Below are 21,504 nucleotides of genomic sequence, written 5' to 3'. Positions count from 1 at the left end.
GGATATTGCGGAGACATGGCTCAGCCACAGCCTGGGCGATGTTTCCAGAATGAGATTTTCACTCTGCAACGGAGTGTGCGCTGATATGAAATTTCCTGGCAGATTAACACTGTGTGTCCGACCGAGACACGAACTTGGGACCTTTGCCTTTCGCGGGCAAATGCTCTACCATCTGAGCTACCGAAGCACGACTCACTCTAGAAATATGTAATTAATTTGAGATCACATGTCATTTTGTGACTATTTGGAAACCAAATTTTTTCAGTCAGCTTTCCTCGAGTACCAGTGTGGGAATTGCAGGGGCTTTTTGTAAATGGGATTGATAGCCAAATCTCTGCAAATATAAGAGAGTGCTGGCTCTGTAGGAATGCCTTGAAGACCCTCCTTGTAGCTTGCACAGCTTTGTCTGTTGCTATGCATGTGATGAACATCATGTCAAATGTTAATGTTGTACACCAATGTCATTGATTTGTAGGTCACTGTATCATTGGGGTTGAACACAAGATGTAGGTCCTGGTTATCTGCTCAGTCATTAATGTGATGCCTTCATCTGTGGATATCAGATACCTCCACCTGATGTATTGAGAGTTAAAATCACGGGCATAAACTGCTGGATGGTTAGCCAGAATACCAGTGGGCTATTTCTGTGATGGAGACATTATACAACGTCAGCTCTCCCACTTTTATACCAATCTTATGTTCTGCTAGTATCACTTTTGTCTCTAAATTCCCTAGGAGTTCATTCTTCACAAGGATAGCCAAACCGTGTTTGTCATGACAAATGTAACACACATTTGTGAATCCTGGTGTTTTGAGTCAGCTAATAGTTTTATTAACTACCTGAGTTATTGCAAGAGTACAAAGCTCATTATTTCCGTAGTTAAAATTATTTTAAGGATCTCCCTTCATCCTCATATAACCTTCTATGTAAAGTTTTATACAGTTAGTCTCTTCATGTTAAAATTGCTTGTTTGTTTCATTTCCCATCATATGAATTGGGAGGAGTTAGTGCATCTGATCCCTGTAATTGTGTAAGTTGATAAGTTTGTTGAAAGAGCATTAAGGAAGAAAGAAAGAGAAAGAAACTTTTAAGCCAACACTAAAATGAGTAAAGATAAGTGATAGAAGTGTCCCCATGCTTTGGAACCTTTACCTGCTGGGAGACACAAATACTGCTCTTCAGACAGGATGGCCATGAATTTGGAAACTTTAAAAACGACTATCCTCCGAACAACCTCATAAAGTCTCCTGGACTCTAAGGGAAATCACAACAGGCTGTCTACAAACATTGCCACATTCGATACTGATCTTGCAGTATGCTAAAATTACAGATAACCTTACAGTTATTTTCATACACACCTGCTGTAATACTGAATGGCTATGTTTCTTCAATACCATTTTAAAAGCAGAAATCTCTTTACTTTGTTCATAAGGAATTTCAGGAGGAATTAGGAAATGGTAGAGCAGACTAATTTGAATAAAAAATTCCATATAACATGTGTCCAGCCTAAACCAAGCCTCGGATGGAAGAATGAATTAAACACAAGACATGACAGTTTTTCTAGTACCACCCAAAGTAATGACAGACAAATGTCTGATACTCAACAAAGATATGAGAAGACACAAAACCGTCCCAAAAAGGAAGAACTGGAAATTGATACACCCAATATCCCCACTCTCACCAACAGATGTGAAGAACTAGTAGATCTTATGAACAGGCATAAGCTCTGGATACCAGGCTTGAGTAAGGCAAAGTGGAAAAGCTGTAGGAAGAAACCACTGAGAATTGGATATGTGCTATACTGGAGTGGAAACAGCAGTGACTCCAAAAATGGAGTTGTCATACAGACACACTGGACTCGTATTCGGGAGGACGACGGTTCATTCCCGTCTCCAGCCATCGTGATTTAGGTTTTCCATGATTTCCGTAAATCGTTTCAGGCAAATTCCGGGATGGTTCCTTTGAAAGGGCACAGCCGATTTCCTTCCCCATCCTTCCCTAACCCGAGTTTGCGCTCTGTCTCTAACGACCTCATTGTCGACGGGACGTTAAACAACACTGAGCTAACCTGTCATACAGACAGGTGTCAGATATGTGAGTGGCAGGACCATCCAAATGAGACTAAGGACTGGTAGTACACAGCACACTGTTTTTAAAGTATACGCACCACAGACAGGATGCACCATGGCGGAGAAAGAGCATTTCCTTAACAAACTTAAGAACAAATAACAGCTAGGAGAACACCGTCGTTGTGGGCAATCTGAACGCTCAAGTTGGCAAGGAAAGACTAGGATGTGAAAACATTATCGATCCTCGTGGTTATGGGAACAGGAACCCAGAGGGAGAGAACCTAGTTGATTTCTGTGTGCAAAACAACTTAGCCATAAAGAATATGTGGTATAGAAGAGGGAAAGTCGTAAAATAATGAGATACAGCTGGGATGGTAAGCTCAAGACTGTGAAAGACTTCATCATCACTGATAGAAAAGCTGATCAGTATGTTACATATGTTAAAGTCATACCCAGTGTGTGCCTAAATAGCAACCACTGGCTATTAACTGCTGGCCGAAAAGATGCTCAAGCACAAAAATTTAAACAACGAGATTGCCAAAGATTAAGGCTTGGTTGTTGAAGGTCATGGAAAAAAATACAAAGTATAAAGCACGAATAGCAGCCAAATGATCCAAAACTGGGAAAGGAGTAGAAGAAAAATGCTCCTTATTTGAAGAGACCCTTGTTAGAGAAGCCATGGACACCCGTTTAAAAATTAGTGCCACACCAAAAGAGGAGGAAACACCTTGGTGGAATGATCAGATAAAGACAGCAGTAAAAGATAGGAACTTATGGAAAAGAAAATTAGACCATGAATAACAGAAAACAGATGATAGTCAAAATGAATTAGCAATTGAACATCAAGCTCAGGAATACTGGAGAAAGAAACGAGCTATAAAAAGACTGACCCAGGAAGAAAAGGAAAAGTGATGGGAAGACTTTACGACAAGGATAGAGGAAGACTGTCAGAGAAGTAGGAAATTACTATACAACGTACTAAAGCATAAACAAAATGAATGTATAAATATCTTTGCCCTGGAAACAGAAGAAGGTAACTTAAAGAACAGAGGAAGGGACCAGGAATGAAACGAAAAAGTACTTCAACGTGCTGTTAAATGGAGATGGGGACTACACAACGACTGTAGACTAATTAATGAAGTCCAAACCAACAAATACCCATTAATGTGGCATGAGGTAGAAACAGCATTAAAGACAATACGGAATGAAAAGTCGACAGGGTTTCCCCTCAGGGGCTCAGCATTCATTTGCTGAGTACAGGCTTGGTGACCAAAGGGTTCCTGATCTGCGGACTGGTAAGCACCACCAGTCTTCTGTAACTGTGAGATCTGGTCATGCTTCAGTGACCATTGTGTGACGCAGTGGTGGAATGTCGTTTGTTTCAGAGAACAGGGGTCTTGGCTTCACCGCCTGGACCACGAGGAAGCTAAACACCTCTATAAAAAGCCCCTCAACCTCGAGATGTGATACATGCTGATGAGATGAATGGCATGGCTTTTGAGGTAAAACAGTCTTTAGCAGGCAACCTCTGGAGCACCTGCCACCCCCCCCCCCCCTCCCCCCATTTGTATAAGGCTTGCTCAGGCATGCAGGCCTCTGCCTGGGTTGACTGTTGTTTCCCTAGTGTCTCATGGGATCCCTTTGGAATGGTCTCATCAAACTACTACCCCTGACGGGACGAGTGTACCATCAGTCAGTACCTATACTCCCTCCTCAAAGAGAGATCGGGTGCTCGGTCCTCCCATAAAGAAGTCTCAGAATCATGGTAACAGGGCATTAGTGTGCCATCACTCTCATTGTAATCAAGTGAACATGGGGAACCTTTGAAAAGATATCCCCTTTCTATATTGACAAGGCATTGGAAGGTATTGCTTGGACTTTGAAAAGTGTCAGATGACTTCGTTATGAAACACTTTTAGTTGAAACTACTAATTCCAACCAAATATCTAAGCTTCTGAGATGTAAGGGCTTAGGTGACTATGCAGTCGAGGCTGAGTTGCATAACACCCTTAACTTTAGTAAGGGTGTGGTAAAATGCTCCGATATAATGGAGGTGGGCCCCACAGAGTTATTTTAAGAATGGAAAAATATGGGCATCACAAAAGTGCGGAGATATATGATGAGAGTCAGTGGCAAATTGGAAAAATGGGCAACATTTACTCTAATGTTTAGTACTCCAGAAATACCTGAACATATCCTTGCAGGCTATATCCGTCTTAAAGTTTGCCCATTTGCTACTAACCCAATGCAGTGGTACAAATGCCAAAGATTTGGCCACTCTGCTATGGGATGTAATGGGAAGGCTATGTGTGGCGATTGTGGAGGCTCAGCTCATGAGTCAGCCAATTATTGCTGCTCCGGGGATCATCCAGTGTGGAGCAGAAAGTGTGGAGTGTACAAGGAGGAAAGGAAAATTCAGGAGTTAAAAGCAAATTGACGTATACCCTATGGTGAAGCTAAAAATACTTTCAAAGCTTATGCAACCACTAGTTGTTGCTACTTCTTTCACATCAGGCCTTAAGACACCAATCGCTAGGTGTGATACCTCCACACAAACTCAGACCACAGATTCAAGTACGAGCACATGCACTTGTTGATGTACCTGTAGGGAAAATGCTCCACTTGCAACTGATGTCGTTTGGAACACATCAGCAATAGGCTTATCACCTAACATCAGAAGCCAACTAAGCTTTCCCTGCAACTCTGGAAACCATCTTCTCCTGTCGGTAAAGGAAAACGTTCTTCGAAAAGTAGTTCAAGTCCAGGAAAGCGGTAGTTAAACCTACAGATTGAGCTTTCTCCCTTTCTGATGGGGACTATGCTCTTGAGGGTACGGACTTCCAATTGGAGGTACTGCAGGGCAAGGAACTGGCTAATGTTCCCCCTGACCACCTCAGTAAATACCACCTCAGAGGGAGAAAGAAAAGAACAACCATTGCTAACCCTTGGTTTCCACAGAGACTTCTGTGTTGCAGTGTAATTTAAATGGATATAGCTCACATTTGAAAGAATTGCAGCTACTAGTCCAGGAGAAACCTTTCTGCATCTGCTTACAAGAAACGCATCTTAAAAGTCACACCTGCATTATGGGGCTACCATGCATACATGTCGCTATCGCCGACATGGCCCCACACATCAAACAACATTATACCACACAGTGTTGAGCGACCAACCTTTGGAGCAAATGCAAGCGCACTCTCCAGCGATGCCGGGTCACGTGGTACGCTTGCTCGCCCCGCAATAATCCGAAGAAATGACAAAATTCAGAAGCTATTGTTGCACAACATTTTGACGCAATGAATATTCCTAAGCAAATGACATCATCAACAATGCAAAGTCAACCAAGTGTGATCCACAGTGGTCACTTGATATGAACTAATTATTCAAATAAGAAAGACACCACGAATGTAAAGAAAAGCATCATAGTGATGACACATCACAGATCTTATGGTCCTTCTCCACAAAACCTGTGGATATTAAAGTTAAGTTGTAGATTTATTCTAATATAAGCATATATATATTTTTTGTTTCATGAAAACCGTATTATGCCATTGATTTCCTGGATGAAATGCCATCCATTCGTTATCAAGCTTTCTCTCACAAGCGCTCAGTCATCAAATGATGAAATGCTTAAAAGAAGACTTATGTCCTACTAATACCATGCATCTGTATCAGTGCAGTTCCGACTTGAGTGAATATTTCCTTATTATTAAATATAAGTATGTTATGTATGTAAATTGATGTATTCAGGTATGTACCTTGAACATTTGATCACTTAAAAACTAAAGCTTTGTACCTGCACCCTAATGATGGTTTGGATGCAGACACACTGGCAGAACTCTTCTGGGGTCTCCCACACCCATTCCTCCTCCTGGTGGACTGGCTATTTTCCTTGATGATAGATGCCTCGCCTCTCCTGTCCCTCTTACCACAATCATGCATGCAATTGCTGTGAGAGTTGTCGCACCCTTTAATATAACAGTGTGTTCTTTTTGCCTACACCCTAATGATGGTTGGATGCAGACACACTGGCAGAACTCTTCTGGGCTCTCCCACACCCATTTCTCCTTGTGGTGGTGTTCAATGCCCACAGTGTGCTGTGGGGCTCAGCTACCTCTTGCTCCAGGGGTCGGATGATTGAGCAACTCGTCCATTCTGAGACTATCTGCCTTCTGAATGTGGGTCAGATGACACCCTTTTCCACAGCTACAGGGTCATTTTCAGCCATTGACCTTTGTTTTTGTTCCCCAGCTATTGCAGACTCAGTTCAGTGGGAAGTGACTCCAGATTTACATTCTAGTGACCACTTCCCAGTGTGAATCCGTCTACCAACTAGTACAGTGGCCTACAGGAGACCATGCAGATGGATGATACAAAGGACAAATTGGTTACAGTACAGTCACAGGCTATTTTTGAACAAAAGGATTGTGCATAGGAGGTGGTGGCCCATATCACTTGTGAGATCCAGAGGGCTGCCACAGAGTCCATCCCCAGGTCTAATAACCACAGACAATGGCCTTATACCTTGGTGGAATGATGACTGTCAGTTGGCAATCAGGGCCAGACGACCAGCTCTGTAGAACTTCGAACACTGTCCGACTAGAGACAATTTTCATGCCTTCAGGTCTGCGAGAGCACATGCGAGGCAAGTGATCAAAGAATGGAAGAGAGCTTTCGGGAGGGGATTCACGACTTCCATTAATCGGTCCACTATCACTGCGCAAGTTTGGGAATCACTAAGACGGATTTCAGGCAAGGGTAGTACACGTCCCCTTAACAGCCTTGTCAGATGATGGGGTCTTGGTGGACACGCCAGAAGACATGGTTCAAGTTTTAGTTGAACACTTCTTTACTGTTACTATGTCATCCAGACAACGTCCCACTGTTCAGGTATTCTGTAGGACTGCAGAGATGAGGAAGCTCAATTTCTTCTTGCATAATGAGGAAGTATACAACCTTCCATTCTCCATGTGGGAACTGGAATCAGCTTTGTCTGCAGCCAGAGACACTGCTCCAGGGCCTGATGAGATGCATTATGCCATGCTTCATCATCTGTGCCCTAAAGTGAAAGGACAACTCCTCTCTTGTTTCAATAAGATCTGGTTGGATGGACAGCACTCTAGACTTGGAAGGAGGCTTTATTAGTCCCATTCTGGAAACCAAGGAAGGACAGTAGTGCCCCTAACAGTTATCGGAGTGTCGCCCTTACCAGTTGTATGGGTAAGACTCTTGAACACATAGTCAACCACTGCCTCGTCTGGCTGCTCGAGTGTGGGGTCACCTGAGCTGCTCCCAGTGCTGTTTCAGGCACTACCGTTCTACCCTTGACAACTTAAATCTACTGGAGACTTCAATACAGGTGTCCTTAGCCGAAACCATATGGTTTGTGTGTTTTTTGACCTCGATACAGCATATGACACTACTTGGAGGTACAGCATTCTTTGCCAACTTTATGAATGGGGACTATGTAGATGCCTGCCATTTCTGATCCAATCTTTTCTCGAGGGCTGGTGTTTTTGTTATCACATTGGCGATGCCATGTCTGACTGCTATGTTGAGGAGAATGGGGTGCCCCAGAGCAGTGTCCTCAGTGTCACATTGTTTGCCATCGCTATCAATGGCATTTCCTCTGCAGTCAGGAGCCCTGTCAAATGCTCTTTATTTGTGGATTTCTTTGCAATCTTCTACTCTTCCTCTGGTCCTACAATGATGACAGGGCAGCTACAGCTGACCATTAAAGAGGCTAGAAACCTAGGCTCAGACAACTGGTTTTCCGTTCTCACCAGAGAAGACTCACGTCAGTTTTACGCATGCTCATCGGAGTTTTAACCAACAAGTGCTCACAATGGAAGACAATATTTTATGTTTTCAAGACACTGTGCACTTTTTGGGTTTATTATTTCACTCAAAATTAACTTGGCTCCTACACCTGAAAGACCTATGGACAAAGAGCTTCCAGTCACTGAATATTTTGAAATGCCTTGGCGGAAAAACATGGGCACTGACAGGTCCTGCTTCCTGCAGTTTTATAGGGCATTTGTCTGATTACACATAGATTATGGCAGTGTAGTCTACGGATCATCCCATCCTTCCTACCTCAGGATGTTAGATGCTGTCCACCATGAGGGTATTCGGATATCAACTGGAGCCTTTCAGACCAGCCCAGTTCTGAGTTTGTGTGCAGAGGCTGGTGAACCATCACCCTGGATTTAGCAATGTATCCTTTTAGCTCAACAGATGCTGAAAATCTCAGTGTCACCTCAGTCATTGGTACTTAGTTCAGTGGTCCAACCCAGTTTTGAACAACTGTTCAGGAATCGGCCCCAAGTAACCAAGCCATTTGGTATAAGTGCTACAGAATATCTCAAGGATCTAGATCTCACAAGCATCAAAACACACTCCCAGGAATGGAATGCACTGCAGCCTTGGCATCTTCAGAGGCCCAAAGTGATTTTAACCTTGGCACAGTACAAGAAAACTTGTACTCTAGATTTTGTTTTCATCTATTATAAGTACATACCACAGTGTAATAATTATTTATACAGATGGAGCCCAGCAGGAGAATGCTCTCAGTTGTTCTGCTGTTTTCCCTGATAGGGTTTTTAAAGTGTGTCTTCCAGAACAATTTTCAAATTATGTTGCAGAGTTATATGGGCACTGGAAAGGGTTCACAGACATCACTGTATGAGGCTTATGTCTGTTCCAACTCTTTTAGTGCACTGCAAGCACGTCACCAAATGTATCCAGTAGACCCACTGATTCAGCTCATCCATGACTCCTTACAGTGGCTCCAACACCATGGCAAGACGGTGATCTTTTGTTGGGTACTTGGCCACATTGGGCTACAGGATAATGTTACGGCTGCCAAAGGCACCAAGGAAGTATGTTGGGATAGTGCTGCCCATCAGTGTCTCTTCCCGTTGCACGCCATCATCTCATTTTCTGACAGATGCATCATGCGTCAGTGGGAGACTGAAGGATTGCAGCTGACAGACAATAAAACTGTGGTCACTCAAATCAACCACAGAGGCTTAGCAGACTTAATGTTAGCCTCACTGCTAGAAGGAGCACCAGGTATAGCCCTTTCACACATGGCTTCTTCTTCCAGCTGGAGGGTCCACCATTCTGTAAAGTTTGTGGTATGCCACTTTCAGTTCAGCATATTGTGGCTACATGTATCCTATATACTGATATTAGGGCAGCCTTCAGTCTGGCTGGAGATTTGCCCACCATCCTCGCAGATACCGATACCAATGTTACCAGAATGGTGAGGTTTTGTGAACTGTCGGGCCTCAGCCCTGAATTGGTGGGGAAGGGTGGCAGACTTTAATACATTATAAACTGCTGCGCATGTGGGAACAGGCTTCGTCCCCACCCATTAGATTTTCTTGCTGACTTTTCAACTGGGTGCTGATGACCATGATGTCGAGTGCCCCCTCAACCCAAATCGTTGTCATCATCATCAACAACAACAGACTTTGATGATCTCAGCTCAGACATGATAAAGGCAGCTGGGATATTAGACTTAAATGGGCTATATAGGGTGTTGTCAATGGTTTGGAACGAAAACAAAATCCCAGAAGATTGGAGTAAAGGAATCATCATCCCTTTGTTCAAAAAGAGCAGTCAACAAAAACATATAAATTGCAGAGGTATCACGCTACTGTCACGCATCCTTAGTAGAACAGATCACGGAAATAAAAATTAGAAAGATAGTAGAACCTTCGCTTGAGGAAGAACAATGTGGATTCAGGAAAGAGCGAGGTACAATGGATCTTATTTTTATAGTAAGAATGCTGACAGAAAAGTATTGGGAATATGGAAGAAATCTTGTGGTTGCATTTGTGGACATTGAAAAAGGCATATGAAAGCGTTCCTTGAAACAGGATATGGGAATGTTTGGAATACCTAAAGGTGCCAAAGTACCTAAGCGATAAAGGCAATATGCACATACTTTTTCATCTGCATCTTAAATGTGCACACCATGAGCTCGGCTTCCCCATTTGATTGTGGATGAAAGGGGGGAGAGCAAACGTGCCGAATACCGAAGCGCCTACAAAAATCCTGGGAGGTCTGCAAAATAAACTGAGGTCCTTTGTCCGATACCAGGGTGACTGGCAGACCTTCCACAGAAAAGATTTTTGCAAGTGCCTGGATTGCAACTTCTGAAGTGGTTGAGGAGCAGCAAACCACATATGGGAATCGGGAATAAGCATAAATGACAATGAGCCAAAATCCATTGAGAAACGGGCCCTCAAAATCTATGTGAACACGTTCCCATGCCTAGGTTGCAGGTGGCTATGAAGAGAACGCTGACCTGGGAGACGCCTGTTGGCTCGCACTCTGGGAACAGGTGGCCACCAAGTGCTCAATTTTTCTGTCAATACCGGGCCAGTACACACATCTGCAAGCCAAGGTTTTAGTACGGAAAGCACCCCAGTGCCCCTCATGTAATAACGTGAGGACCTCCCTTCGCAAACTTGTAGGAACAACCACGTGAGGAACTGTATCATCAGTTGGCAGAAGGAGAACTTCTTCCAAGACTGAGAGGCGGTCTGATAAAAAAAAATAATTACGAAGAGGGTCCGAGGCCCGGCCTGGTGCTGAACGAGGCGAACTACTTGCCGGAGAACCGGGTCAGCTGCTGTTTCGCTGGCAACCCTAGAACTAGTGATCGGGAAGCCATCAACCACTTGGCAGGATGCCACATCCAATTGAAAACACATAATCTCCTCCCGATCGAACTTAGGATCCGGGCCCACCGGAAAATGGGGAAGAGTGTCGGCGTTGGCATGCTGCCTGGTAGGGCAAAAATGAATGTCATAATGGTACTTAGAGAAGAACAAGGCCCAGGGCTGTAGTCTGTGGGCCGCCCTATCCGGAATCTGAGAGGTGGGGCCAAATAACGATATTAATGGCTTATGGTCAGTGATTAACTGAAACTTTGTGCCTTACAAGAAACGGTGAAACTTGGTAACAGCGTAGACAATGGGCAAAGCCTTTTTTTCCACCTGGGAATAATGGGCCTGCATGGAACTAAGAGCTTTAGACACAAACGCCGGTGACTTCTCGGAGCCATCCGCATTGCGATGGGCCAGGACTGCCCCCACCCCATATTGCGCAGCATCTGTAGCCAGGACCAACGGCTTATTGGGGTCAAAAGTAGCCAAACAAGGCTCTGACGTGAGGAGGCCTTTCAACGAGGTGAATGCTTGCTCGCATGCAGGCAACCAATCAAAAGGAACACTCTTGCATGGAAGGCAGTACAGGGGGTGGGCTATGGTGGAAGCCCTGGGAATGAACCGGTGGTAATAGGCAATCTTGCCTACAAAAGCTTGTAACTCCTTCAGCGTAGCGGTCCGCGGAAGGTTGACGATATTTTGGACCAAACTTCCTAGTGGCTGTACGCCGTGCTGAGAGATGGTGTAGCCCACATACTCAATGGACGGTTGGAAGAAGTTTGACTTACGCAGGTTGCAACGCAAACCCACAGACCTGAATTTGAGAAAGATGGTGCGAAGGTTGTGCAAGTGTTCCTTCGTGCTGCGGCCTGTGACAATTATGTCATCCAGGTAATTAATACAATGAGGGATTGTCGACGTGACGTGCTCACGATAACGCTGGAATATCGCTGGGGCACTGGATATTCCGAAGGCCAACCGCTGGTATTGGTAAAGGCCAAACGGGGTGTTAACGACCGCCAGCCGTTTGGAGTCCTCATCAAGTGGTATCTGATGATAAGCCTCCAAAAGATCAATTTTCGAAAAATATTGGCCTCCCGCCACGATGGAGAACAATTCATCAGAACGAGGCAAGGGAAAGGTGTCCACCACCAATTGGGAATTAATGGTGGCCTTGAAATCGCCACAAAGACGTAATTTTCCTGAGGGTTTCCTGACAATAACGAGGGGCGAAGCCCACTCGCCAGAAGAAATGGGAAGAATGACCCGAGGGCTGTCAGCCGGTCTAGCTCTGCTTTTACCGGAGGGCAGAGAGCCAAGGGGATCTGCTTTGCGCGTAGAAAACGCAGGCAAGCCAACGCCTTTAACGTTAAGTGAGCTACAAAGTCTGAAACACGCCCCAGGCACTCCTCAAAGATATCCTTAAAGTTAGAGATCAAAATTTCCAATGATTGATAGGCAACATCTTCGGAGACCAACTGTATGGTGTCGGCAATAGAAAAACCAAAAGCTTCAAAGGCATCCAATCCAAGAAGGTTAGCGGAGCTCGCATCACTGACAACAATTAAAGTAAGAGGCCAAGTGACTGATTTGTAAGTAACATCGGTAGTGAATTGACCCAGTAGGGGAATGAACTGTTTACCATAACCGCGTAGATGCCAGTAAACTGGCGCCAACAAGGGCGACCCAGGTCGGAGTAAGTTTGTGCGCATTCAACAAGCAAACTGCCGCAGCCGTTTCTACTTGCAGTTGTAATTGGCGCAACCAAACCGACACATCGATAAAGAGTTTGTGTGTCGATACGTTAGGAGCCTGGCCCAATGAAACTTCCTGAATGTCAACGTCTATGTCCTCTGTACCTGCTTCCTTCGATTCTTTTGAGGCTGAGTGGCAAACTTTAGCAGTGTGTTCTTTTTTATTACATTTGCGACAAATGGCCCAATGCTGGGGGCACTCTGACTGATCATGATGGATATAGCATGACAGACAGGACGGTAACAGGGGCCAGCAGCCAGCACACTGTTTATGCGCCATGCGGGAGCGGACGTAACGGCCAGATTGCACCACTCGCCCATTGTCCACTCCAGATGCAGTGGACATGGTTGCGCCGCCCTGAACCGCCGCATCGTCGCACCACGCTTCCAACTCTTGACCAGTGGTGTGAGAAACTTCATACGATTGAGCAATGGATAGGATTTCCTTAAGTGAAGGGTCTTCCAATTGCAGGGCCCGTTGCTGGACCTCCCTATCAGAGGCCAAACAAACAATGATGTCGCGCACCATAACGTGGGCATACGACTCTCGTGACTGCTCCATGACAAAATGACACTTGCGACTAAGACCGTGCAGGGTAGCGGCCCATGCCCGATAAGACTGACGGGGCTGTTGCTTGCATTGATAGAACTCGACCCTAGTCGCCACAACATGCGTGCGGTGGCGATAATATGAAGACAGCAATGAACACAATGTGTCAAAAGACAAGCACGAGGGTTCCTGCAATGGTGCCAGCTGCCACAAAACTTGATACAGTGAGGGAGATATCCAAGACAAGAAAAGCACGACATACCTCCGCATTGGCAACATGAAATGCCTGGAAATGCTGCTGAAGGCGATGTTCATATGCGTCCCAATCCTCCGCCATCTCGTCATATGGGGGAAAGGGAGGAGGGAACGGCTGGAGCAGACTGTGTGGAGAGCAATGCCGGAAACACTTGTTTCATGGTTGCCATGAGTTCCGTCAGCTGCTCAACCAAAACCCGCACTAAATCCTCCATGCTGTGGATAAGGTGCAAAACCGAAATGACGATGCAACACGTGAAAGAACGACCCTACTTGTTGCCAATTGTGTAGTAACAAGATTCACGTTTTTGCCGCACTTCATGTAGTGTAGACCGGGAACTGTGTGCTAGGCATGCCCGATGTGAACTCACTGGGCACAGCCCGTGCTGCCTGAGTTGTTGTTGTTCCACTGGCAGAGGGCACGGCCGAATTCTCGCATGCCCTCTGATGGACAGGACTTTCCTTGCGGCAACTACTGTCTGTGACACGCCGTGCCGATGTGCGTCTCTTTCTGATGGCTACTGCACATACATCTCCAAAGAATGATTTACTGTCAATTTAAACTTTGCCCATAATTCCTATATGTCCATCATATTGGAACTAAATGATGTCCATTCGTTGTCTGGGTGGGATGCTGACAATTGCTTACCTGCTTTTTCTAGTATAAATCCTCTCCTAGCCTTCATGATGGATTTATTTAGTGTAGTAATCATTCTGTCCTTGTCATGTTGTATATGTCTTCAGTTACTCAGAGAGAACACTTCCCATAGACTACAGTGGCATCATTAAACAGTCATAGATTGCCCCTCACTACACTGTTTATGTGGTGTGGTGTGGTTCTTTCTCACATCCCTCAGATGTTCTGGACGATCCTCTTGTCTCTGATGAACACACTCTACCCAGGACAATGTACTGGGCTCTCTTACTGTAAAAGCCTTTGAGCCACTCACATATCTGAGACCTATTCCACATGCTCAAATCTCTAACAGTCTGCAATGGGGCACTAAGTCTAACAAATTTCAGAAATCTTGGAGCATGGAATCTGCCTGTTGCCCTTCATCCATGGTTTACAGGGTATCATGCAAGAAGAGGGCAAATTGAGTTTTGGATGGGTGATACTTTCTAAATCCATTTTGATTTTTGGATATAAATTTGTGTTTCCAAAGAAAATTTATTTCAATTGAATGTAGAGTATGCTCTAGAATTTGCACTTTTTTCCAGTTGATTGGGACTTTCCACTGGGTGACAGATTTGTGATACATGCAAGCTAAGTATAGGACCAATGCCAAAAAGTTCTCTCTGTAAAACAGATTTTGAACTTTGTCTGGACCCGATGACTTACTTTTTTTTTCAAGACTTCCAGCTGCTTTGCAACAGGAGGGATGCCTGTTTCTGCCGGCCGCGGTGGTCTCGCGGTTCTAGGCGCGCAGTCCGGAACCGTGTGACTGCTACGGTCGCAGGTTCGAATCCTGCCTCGGGCATGGATGTGTGTGATGTCCTTAGGTTAGTTAGGTTTAAGTAGTTCTAAGTTCTAGGGGACTAATGACCACAGCAGTTGAGTCCCATAGTGCTCAGAGCCATTTGAACCATTTTTGATGCCTGTTTCTATGTCCATATGGGAGTATCTATGGCTGTCAAACAATGGTATCTTTTGCTACTGTGTTACAGTGAAAGTAGTTGTTTGATTCACACATCGATCTTTTTATAGACTCACAAATCTGTACTAACTTTTGCCTGTTGACATTCAAGCATTTCTTTTGTGGAACTGACAGTGTGGCAATCTCTGTTTTCTCAGCAGCTTCTGATTTGTTTTTTATTAAACCACAGTCGGTCTTCCCCTCCTTAATCCATTTACGCTACAGTTAACAGTTGCTGGGAAAGATGTTTAAGTTTTGTTTATTTTAAACTGTTAGAAAGAGCTTTTGCACAACCTTCAGGGTTTGCATCATTTTTATTTTTTGTTTATTTATGAGTGTTTGATATTTTTTCATTTATATTTTTCTCAGACTTGTCTCTCTCAATACTGCTGTACCACAATAGATGGTTGCACACAGCCACTTATGTAATGAAGATGCAAGTAGTCCTGTGCATCTCCAATCATGGGTAGAACAATGTTGCAGGAGTATATTGTTAAGTTTGTAAGCATTTCTCAAAGAATCATTTTGAACTTAGACCATCTACTGGTCCAGTGTAACTGTACAGCTACAAAGGTCATCAGCATGAGAAACTGTCCACCACAGTGCTGTCATTTGAATATTCAATGACTATTGTGAAACAAAACACATTGATACGCCTCATAGTGGTCACCCATTGTCAACAGCACCAGGTGATGACTGCTGCCTGCATATTATGGTTCTTAAGTCTGCTGAGGAGTAGGTAACAGAACTGTGTGCTGCCCTTTTTTTTTTTAAAGGCAACCTTCAGGGGTTTGTCAAACCAAACAATACTCGGTCACCACCATAAGATCATTTTGGCTTCTGGGAGTCTGTTACACACAACACCTCCCAACACCTTGGTGCCCAGAGAAGATGGGTGAGGAAACACTTGGAATGGCACTTGGTTCATTGGCATTGGGTCCTTTCAATGATAAGTGCAATGTCTGTAAGACACCCTTATTATTGTTCTAGAAGAGTGTAGACTTTGCCAGCACAAATGCAGATCTTAGGCACGCAGTCCCACAAGTTCAGCATGGAGATTGGTTGGTCATATTTTGTATTGGTATTATGTACAGGTGTTGGAATACCTGTCATCCCTTTTGAACATAATTTGAGGGTTCTGTGTCATCGGGATAGGATCCCATCCTTTTGTCCAACCCTATAGTCAACATTTCAGCAATGGTCTCAGCTATCGAAATTATTATGCATGACAACACTGCACCCACCTTGTGAACACCTTCCTTTAGGTTGGTCTGTTGCACCTTCTGACATAAATAGAGCTGACTACGCTTAGACCCAGTTGAACTTAGAGTGCAGTGTCACAGGAACCCTCCTCACATGCTGAACAACCACAACAGAGCTGCAGTTGTTTAATGGTACAGGCTCGGACAGCAATGTTTCAGCCATCTTTTGATGGCCTACCAAGGGGAATGCAAGCATGTTACAATGTATTGAGTGTTATCCAGAATGAGATTTTGATTTCACAGATGCACTCTTGAATGAAATGTCTTTACTTTTGTCATTATTTTGTTTCTCTTTCACATAAAGTTATTTTTTTAGTTTCCTGGGGCTTGTTCTTTAATTATTCTCTTTTTTCTTTGAGCCCACATACATTTGCAGATGTGCAGGGAGAGGATAACTTTTTTGAGCAGGTTGTTGGTAGTAATATGATACTGTACTATATCTGTAACCAAAAACACAACTCAGTTTGTTGATTTATTGTTATAGTGTTGACGTCAGTCTGCTGTATATCCAAAGTCTTTGAATTTGAATCAGAAGATGGCATTACCATGCTAATGGGCTCCACAGCACAGCAATAAACATCTTTCTTGCATACTTTATTAAATTTAAAAGGTCTCTTTTCCAAAAGGTAGTTGTCCATGTTTCGCTGGGTTAACTTGTACAGCTGAAAATGGTCTAGCTGTACCATTCAGTTTTGTTTAGAACTGTATACGATAATTTATTTTTGATATAGTTAGTTAGTAACATGTGCCCTGGATCATTTTGCAAGATAGATCGTGATTATGTGGAATGAGTCATTATACATTCACATTGCAAATTAATTTGTACAGATGGTTACATTCTGAACTTATTTACAAAAAGGATATATGTGTGAGTTAGTAATTCCTACCTCACCACCTTTTACACATTACAGTAACAGAAAATTCTTCCAGTTCTTCTGCAGAATAGGAGGAGTTGTCAGTTTGTTATTAAATTTTACTTTGCTGTTTGTCAGACATTTTATGTCACTGGGTAAATGATCAAAAATTTTTGTCACCACATTGTGTGCACCCCCTTTTATGCTGAAGACAACCTTAATGTGGAGTAATGTAATTATGTACCTCGTTGTTCCTTTTGAAATCTAGTTATTTACTGCAACCTTCATAAATATACTGTGAAGCAGTAGTCAGAATGCCCAACTCCTTAAACAGATGTCTAGAAGATGCTCATAGTTGAGCACCACATATTATTCTGACAGAACGTTTTTGCGCAGTGAAGATTTCTTTCTTAAGATGAGTTACCCAAGAATATTATTCAATATGGCATTGTCGAATGAAAATATGCAAAATATGTCAGCTCACTGATTTGTCTCTCCCCAAGATTTGCAATGATTCTGAGTGCAAATGTGGCTGAACTAAGTTGTTTTAGGAGTTCCAAAATGTTTTTTTTTCCCAATTTAAATTTTCATCAATATGGACCCCTAAGAATTTTGAAACCACCCTATTTATTATTTCCTCACCATGTGTTATATTTATCATTCATGTAGTACCTCTAAATGTGAAGAACTGAATATGTTGGGTCTTCTAAAAATGGTGGGCAAGACCGTTTTCAGAAAACCAGTCAGTGATACTTTTAAGAACTTTGTTTCTGTATATATGCTTGGCTATACTAGTGTCATGTGCAAAAAGAACTAATTCTGCTAGTAGTATACTAGACATAAGATCATTTACATATATGAGAAACAGTAGTGGACTTAAGATCGAATCTTGGGGAACTCCATATTTGGTTTCTCCCCAGTCAGAATTCTGTCCCCGGACTATATTGCTTGAATTACTAAGTGCAACTTTCAGCAGTCTTTTGATTAGATATGACATTATCCATTGGTGGCTATATCATCATTCCCATAAAATATTAATTCATATAGGAGAATGCTGTGATCCACATAGCAAATGACTTACAGAGGTCACAGAACATATCAACTGGTGCTATTTTATTATTTAATGTTTATAAAATCTGGTTAGTGAACATACTAATGTTATTCCCAGTAGAGCAACCTTCTGAAACCCAAACTGTGATTTGCTGAGGATACTATTGTTCATAAGCTGAGATACTATTCTAGAATACATCACCTTTTCAAAACTTTTGGAGAATGATGTCAACAGTGAAACAGATTGATAATTATTGACATCTCACTTACGACCTTTCTTAGAGTGGGGTTTAATAATGGCATATTTCAGTCTCTCTGGAAAAATGCCTTGAGGTAGTGATGCATTACATATTTCAGATAAGACTGGGTTTATTACACAGGAACAAATTTTTAGTACTCTATTGGAAACAGCATCAAAACCACGTGAGCTTTTATTTTTGAGAGAATGTATAATTTTCTTAATTTCAGAAGGAGAAGTTGGTGACACATTCATGTGACTGAATTTTCTGAAAGTTACAATATTGTGAAAAGAAATGTTGCCACTCACCATACAGCAGTGATGCTGAGTCGCAGATAGGGACAACAAAAAGACTGTCACAAATAAAGCTTTCAGCGCATAAGGACTTCGTCAAAAATAGATGCCACACACGGGTGCACGCGCGCGCGCGCGCACCCACACACACACACACACACACACACACACACACACACACACACACACACACACCAGCAGTCTCAGGCAGCTGTAGCCACACTGCGAGCAGCAAGTCAGTGCATGATGGGAGTGGTGACTAGGTGGGGATGAGGAGGAGGCTGGGGCATCGAGGGGGAAGGATAGTAGGGTAGGGGTGGCAGACAGTGCAGTGCTGCTGGGGAATGCGCAGGGACATGGTGGAGAGAGGATATGGCAGCAATGTGCTGTCAGGAGGTTAGATGGTGGCCAGGGGAGAGGTGGGGAGGGGGGAGTAAAAAGACTGGGTGCAATGGTGGAACAAGAGCTGCAAAGTGCTGGAATGAGAACAGGCAGGCTTAGTGAGTGAGGACACTGACTTATGAAGGTTGAGGCCAGGAGGATTACGGGAATGTAGGATATATTGCAGGGAAAGTTCCTACCTGTGCAATTCAGAAAAGCTAGTGTTGGCACACTCTGTGAAGCACTAATTGAAATGAAGGATTTCTAGTTTGGCAGTGTGCTCAGCAACCGGTTGGTCCACTTGTTTCTTGCCCACAGTTTGTCAGTAGTCATTCATGTGGACAGACAGCTTGTTGGTTGTCATGCTCACATAGAATGCAGCACAGTAGTTGCAGCTTAGCTTGTAGATCACATGACTAGTTTCACAGGTAGCCCTGCCTTTGATGGGATAGGTGATGTTTGTGACTGTACAGGAGTAGGTGGTGGTGGTGGAAGGACGTATGGGACAGGTCTTGCATCTAGGTCTGTTAGAGGGGTATGATTTGGTGAGGTAAAGGGTTGGGAGCAGGTTTTGTGTAGGGATGGACAAGTATATTGTGTAGGTTTGGTGGACAGCGTTATACAACTGTGGGAGGGGTGAGAAGGCTAGTGAGTAGGACATTCTCATTTCTGGGCATGACAAGAGCTAGTCGAAACGCTGGTGGAGAATGTAATTTAGTAGCTACAGTCCTCGGTGGTACTGAGTTATGAGGGGAATGCTCCTCTGTGGCCAGATGATGGGACTTTGGGAGGTGGTGGGAAACTGGATAGATAAGGCATGGGAGATTTGTTTTCGTGCAAGGTTGGGAGGATAATTATGGCCGGTGATGGCTTCAATCAGACCCTCTTTATATTTTGAGAGGGACCGCTTGTCACTGCAGATACGATGACCACGGGGGGCTTGGCTGTATGGAAGGGACTTCTTGAAATGGAATGGTGGCAGCTGTCGAAGTGGAGATAATGCTGGTGGTTAGTAGGTTTGATATTGACAGAGGTACTGATATAGCCATCTTTGAGGCGGAGGTCAACATCTAGGAAGGTGACTTGTTGGATTGAGTAGGACCAGGTAAAGTAAATGGGGGAGAAGCTGTTGAGGTTCTGGAGGAATGTGGATAGAGTGTGCTCACCCTCGATCTAGATCACAAAGATGTCATCAGTAAATCTGAACCAGGTGAGGGGTTTAGGATTCTAAGGACTTAGGAAGTATAGTGGTGGGGAACCTTTTACCCACTCAATGTCCATCTTTAACTAGCTTCTGGCAGTCTCCATGCTGTAACGTTCATTACCTGCATGCTGTATTCCCACATAGATTTTGAAACAGGGTTGAATGAGTTTACAACAGTGTGTAATGGTGTTAAATGTGTAAGACAGTCTGACATCGTTAGGCACAGTATATTTTAAATGTACTAGATGGATGACCATCTCATACCACTGTTATTTCACCTCCTGTCCTTCCCATTTAACTTTGTTTTCATTAGATCTCTGTCAGGCAATGGTGTATATTTATTATTATAGTCTTGGTGAAACTACATCATGTTGTTCTTTGTGTATTTTGAGTCATATTTAACAATTTGTACTGTTACCAGGTCTGCAACATGCTTTGACAATGCTCTGAAGCTCCGACCTTCACTCAAAAAAGCTCTTATCTACAAGCATGCTGTTCTGTGCCACTACAAACTGGAGAAGACATTACTTCAGTTGCATGGGTTGGTTCATTTTGACAAAATTCATCCCATATTACTCTTTAAAAATGAAACAACACATCTGGAAAATTTTCATAGCACATATCATATGCTGTTTACATTAATTACTGGTTAACTACTGCTATGAGTGCAACAATATTGTAAGTAAAGTAAATGACTTCTGCTGTATATTGTTCTCACATTGTTGCACTGCTAGTTCCTAATAAAGTGATTAAGTCTTGTTTGGTCCTAATAATTTACTACTGGTCATGTAACTATTTACTGTCCTATTTTTCCCATGTATCAATTGCTGAACTCTACTTTCTCTGCTGTAACAGTATAGTTAGATTTAATTAATACGTACTTTATAGAAGTATCATTTACTATACCATCCTTCCCTTAAAACTCTAAAATATTATTGTGCATAATTCATTATTTTATGTTTCAGTGTTTATAACTTACTGTGGGGCTCCACTGCAACATTGTGTTAAAACTTAGGAGCTGTTTACATTTTTTCACTTCAGTGTATGAGATATGCTGCCAGTCGCGTGATTCATTTGAACACATTTATATACTTTTCTCCCATGTAACAAACATTAGTGAGGTAACTTTTATTGGTGTCAGTTCTTTATGAGCAGTTGGTGACCTTTATTTTATTTTTGGGTTTAAAATTTATGTAGTGCTTCTGTTTAACAGAAGCCTGTCCTTGTAAATGACATTTTTATACTTTGTTAACAGGCGTATTTATTATAAATCA

At 43.2% G+C, this 21,504-nt stretch overlaps 1 protein-coding gene across 3 annotated transcripts in view; it reads left to right on the top strand.

The window, feature by feature from the left end:
• LOC126354575 (tetratricopeptide repeat protein 17) overlaps positions 1-21,504 on the top strand; it is a 303,403-nt gene that overhangs the window by 98,838 nt on the left and 183,061 nt on the right. For all 3 annotated transcript variants that reach the window (XR_007565351.1, XM_050004319.1, XM_050004320.1), the window contains exon 6: positions 20,652-20,771. Coding sequence is in view for 2 of the 3 variants with exons in the window: in XM_050004319.1 (XP_049860276.1) it covers positions 20,652-20,771 (120 nt within the window). In the remaining variant the exon portion in view is untranslated. The remainder of the gene's footprint in view (positions 1-20,651; positions 20,772-21,504) is intronic.

The sequence above is a fragment of the Schistocerca gregaria genome, chromosome 3 (genome assembly GCF_023897955.1).
Source record: "Schistocerca gregaria isolate iqSchGreg1 chromosome 3, iqSchGreg1.2, whole genome shotgun sequence".
Taxonomy (NCBI): domain Eukaryota; kingdom Metazoa; phylum Arthropoda; class Insecta; order Orthoptera; family Acrididae; genus Schistocerca; species Schistocerca gregaria.
The sequence above is the reverse complement of the archived record's forward strand: the minus strand, read 5'-3'. Positions and strand labels throughout refer to the sequence as shown.